Source organism: Galeopterus variegatus, unplaced genomic scaffold, assembly GCF_000696425.1.
Source record: "Galeopterus variegatus unplaced genomic scaffold, G_variegatus-3.0.2 Scaffold443, whole genome shotgun sequence".
NCBI lineage: Eukaryota > Metazoa > Chordata > Mammalia > Dermoptera > Cynocephalidae > Galeopterus > Galeopterus variegatus.
Genome location: NW_007726554.1, coordinates 11551 through 14866, shown reverse-complemented (window position 1 = coordinate 14866; position 3316 = coordinate 11551). Strand labels below are relative to the sequence as shown.

Genomic DNA, 3316 nt, shown 5'->3' with positions numbered 1-3316 from the left:
GATAAAAATAGGGGAGCATTGTGGAAATAGAATGGAATATCTCAGCCCATGCTCAAGAACTACAACTCTGTCATTTGAAAAATGTGAAGATTTTAAAAAACTGAACATAATTGGTCAGGTTAAACACCTTTTGACAAACATAGTTCTTTTTTCTTTTTTTCCATACTGTACAGCAAGTTCTGTGTTTCATGCTTTGTATTTGTAATTTTATTTAATACCCAAGACAATGCAAAGAAAGTGTTTTCTTCCTTTTCACCCTGAGAATATATGGTTCCAGGATTAAATTTTTCTTTCTCAAACAAAAAAAAAAAAAAAAGGAAAAAATAGAACAAATGAAAGAAAGAAAAAGAGACAGAAAAAAAAAAAAAAGAAACAACTAGTAAGTGACAGACATACAGGATTTAAAACCAGGCTTGTCTGGCTCAAAGGGTTATGTGTTCTTTCTGGTATAATCCTTGTTTTGTTCCTTGCCTAGTGCCTGTTTAGGTTTGTATTGGTGCCAGGATTAAGAACTCCTGCTATAAAAGTATAGAATATCTGAGAGACAATGGAAATTGAGTTGGATAAATCTATCTGCAATTTAGGAGAAAGGTCTGGTGCACCAATACTGTTCATTAGAAGAATGTCACCTCAACTTTTTGTTATCTCAGTGCTTTTTTTTTTTTTTAATTCATATCACTCAACAACTATTGGGCACTTACAGAGAAGAGTATATAATCATTTGTTTTGATGAAATAATTTCAAAGAATCAAAAGGCAGATAAATGCAAAGTCATTTCAAGTACACGTGTAACAAGTTAAGTCCAGCCTCACCAGCATGGAGTATAAACCCAGTTGCTCCGTTGCATTTTCTGCCATGTGATTTTCTGAAATTATTTTATGCACTCCTGCTCCTCCCTCATCCCATCCGGGAGAAGAAAAACTCAGAAAAATCTGCCAAGAAGACAGAAGAGGGATGCTGGCTGGCTGGGGCGGGGGCCTGAAGGAGAGCTGAGGAGACGAACAGAAAAAGACCAGGCCCTTGGTCAGACTGCAGGACTGCAGGGTAGGGGGATTCCACAGTGCAAGCCACTTAAGGCACCAGACGCATGATGTAAAGGAACAGTCTTGCAAAGGTGCTGCTTCTGAGGAAGAAAAAAGGCAAAGAGGGAGGAAGAAGGTTCTGTGGCAATTGGGTAGTGAAGAGAAAAAGAGGAAAAAGTGAAAAACTTTGAGTCCTGCAAAACCAAAGAGAATCACACATCAGGAGGGCTCACAGTCATGCCCAGCACGAAAATGAACAAAGCTTACGAAGGTATGTGGACTTTGCTAGAATGATGGAAAAAGAAAAAGATAACAATAATTTTGTAAAACTCCCCAATAACATAAAAATGAACAAGAGAAAAGTAAAATCCATAGAATAGAGGAAAACCCGATTCCATCACCCCCCATGAAACAATCATGAGTCAGAAGATGTAAGTCTACACTGCAAACAGAATTAAATACTCTCAAGTAAGCAGTTGAGGATATGAGAAGCCACTTATAACCAGAAGTTCAAAAACTAAGAATAGAAATGGCAAAAACTTAGAGTCCTGCAAAAGAAAAAAATAAAAAATAAAAAAGTTGAACTCAGGAAAGAAATGAAAGAAAGAGACAAAATTATCACAAAATGAAGAATAAATTACAAGATGCCCAAGGAACAGTAGACTCAAATAAAAATTTAACGATGGCATTGAAGAAAGACAGGGAAACAAGTAAGAGAGTGGAAATGACATAAAGTTGTAAAAGCAGCCAGAGACAAGGCAGTCAGAAGGAAGTGAGGTTGTGGGGTGAGAGCATGATGGATCTAGAACAGCTATGGCCATGCTCTGTGCAGCAGGAGAGCTGAGCGGCGTGTTTTCACAGCGGCCACAGGGACCTCTGGACAGACCCCAGGAATCACTCTTTCCCCGAGAGACTTGATCGTGTCAAAAATGAATTTGGAATTCTTGTCTGACCAGAGTGGCTACAGTGCGCCCTTAGTAATCAAAACACTGTGGTCACTGGAGAGGTGAAAACCAACGGGCCAGTCACAGTGAGGCCCTGGCCCGGATTTCTGGGGTGCCAGCCCCCTCATCCCATGCAGGGTTCCAGGAGGCACAGGTGACTCAGTTCTCTGGGCTGTCTCTTCATCTGCAAAATCAAGGGCCCCCATCTTAAATGTCTCCAGGATCCTTCCAACTGTTCATTCTAGTCTTTGACAAATTCCACACATTCAGCCAGGGGGAGTCCCAGAGCTGAGCTTCTTTTCTCATTTCTCTTCCAGCAAGTGTGTGGAGCTACAAGGAGACCGCCTTCTCACTATGAGCAACCAGGTACTCTGCTGTGTGGCCCTTTGTCTCCTTGGAGCAGGTGAGTCCTGGGTTCAAGGAGCAAAGTCGTCCCGAATGTGCCAGATCTATGCCTTTCCCCAGTAAGAGCAGCATCAGGCACCATCCTGGGATGTGTTTCCAGCATCTTCCTCTTTCTTCCCCAGGAATCATAGATGGTGGAGTCACTCAGACCCCAAAATACCTGTCCAGAAGGGAAGGACAGAGTGTGACCTTAAAATGTGAACAGAACTTGAATTACGACGTCATGTACTGGTACCGACAGGACCCAGGGCAGGGGTTGAGACTGATCTACTACTCACAGACTGTGATGGACGTTCAGAAAGGAGACATAGCCGAAGGCTACGGTGCCTCTCAGGAGGAGAAGGCGTTCTTTCCTCTCACTGTGACATCAGCCCGAAAGAACCAGACAGCTCTCTATCTCTGTGCCAGTAGTTTAGACACAGTGAAGTGCAGCTGCTCCTCTCTGTGCATAAATGTGTCCCAAGCCCTCCTTCCCATGCCAGGTGGCAGGGCTCTCTGAACTCAGTCCCCTGCACCGCCCTTTTCCTCCACCTCTGCCAGACACCCAGAGCAGCTGCTGCCATTGTATACGTTGTGGGACGGCATGAAACTTTTTCACTAAGTTGGTTTTAAAAAATTTTATAACATATAATATAGATAGATAGATAGATACATAGATAGATACATAGATAGATAGATAGATATGTATATAGAGAGAAACAGAGACAGAGGGACACAGAGAAAGAGACAGAGTCAGAGAAAAGGGAGAAGAGAGAGGTTAATTTACAGCCCCAAACTTTTTTCTATTTTACTGAACACTAGAAAATAGAAATGAGCAGAAAATTGTCCCTTCCTTCAGAAAAATAATAATAGCCTAGTGGGGAGAGGGATATGTAGAAGACAGAAACTGTCATCACAATATTATAGGATGTGTGCTTTAATTAGGGGCATTCATGGAGTATAGGG

At 42.0% G+C, this 3316-nt stretch overlaps 1 gene segment (V, D, J or C); it reads left to right on the top strand.

Annotated features, from left to right (window-relative positions):
- Nucleotides 1-2792, top strand: part of LOC103587324 — a gene marked incomplete at its 3' end in the record, with an annotated part of 3223 nt that extends 431 nt beyond the window's left edge. The window contains 2 exon segments of the V gene segment in view: nt 2237-2369; nt 2494-2792. Of these exon segments, the coding sequence occupies nt 2237-2369; nt 2494-2792 (432 nt within the window).
- Between the last annotated feature and the right edge of the window lie 524 nt (nt 2793-3316).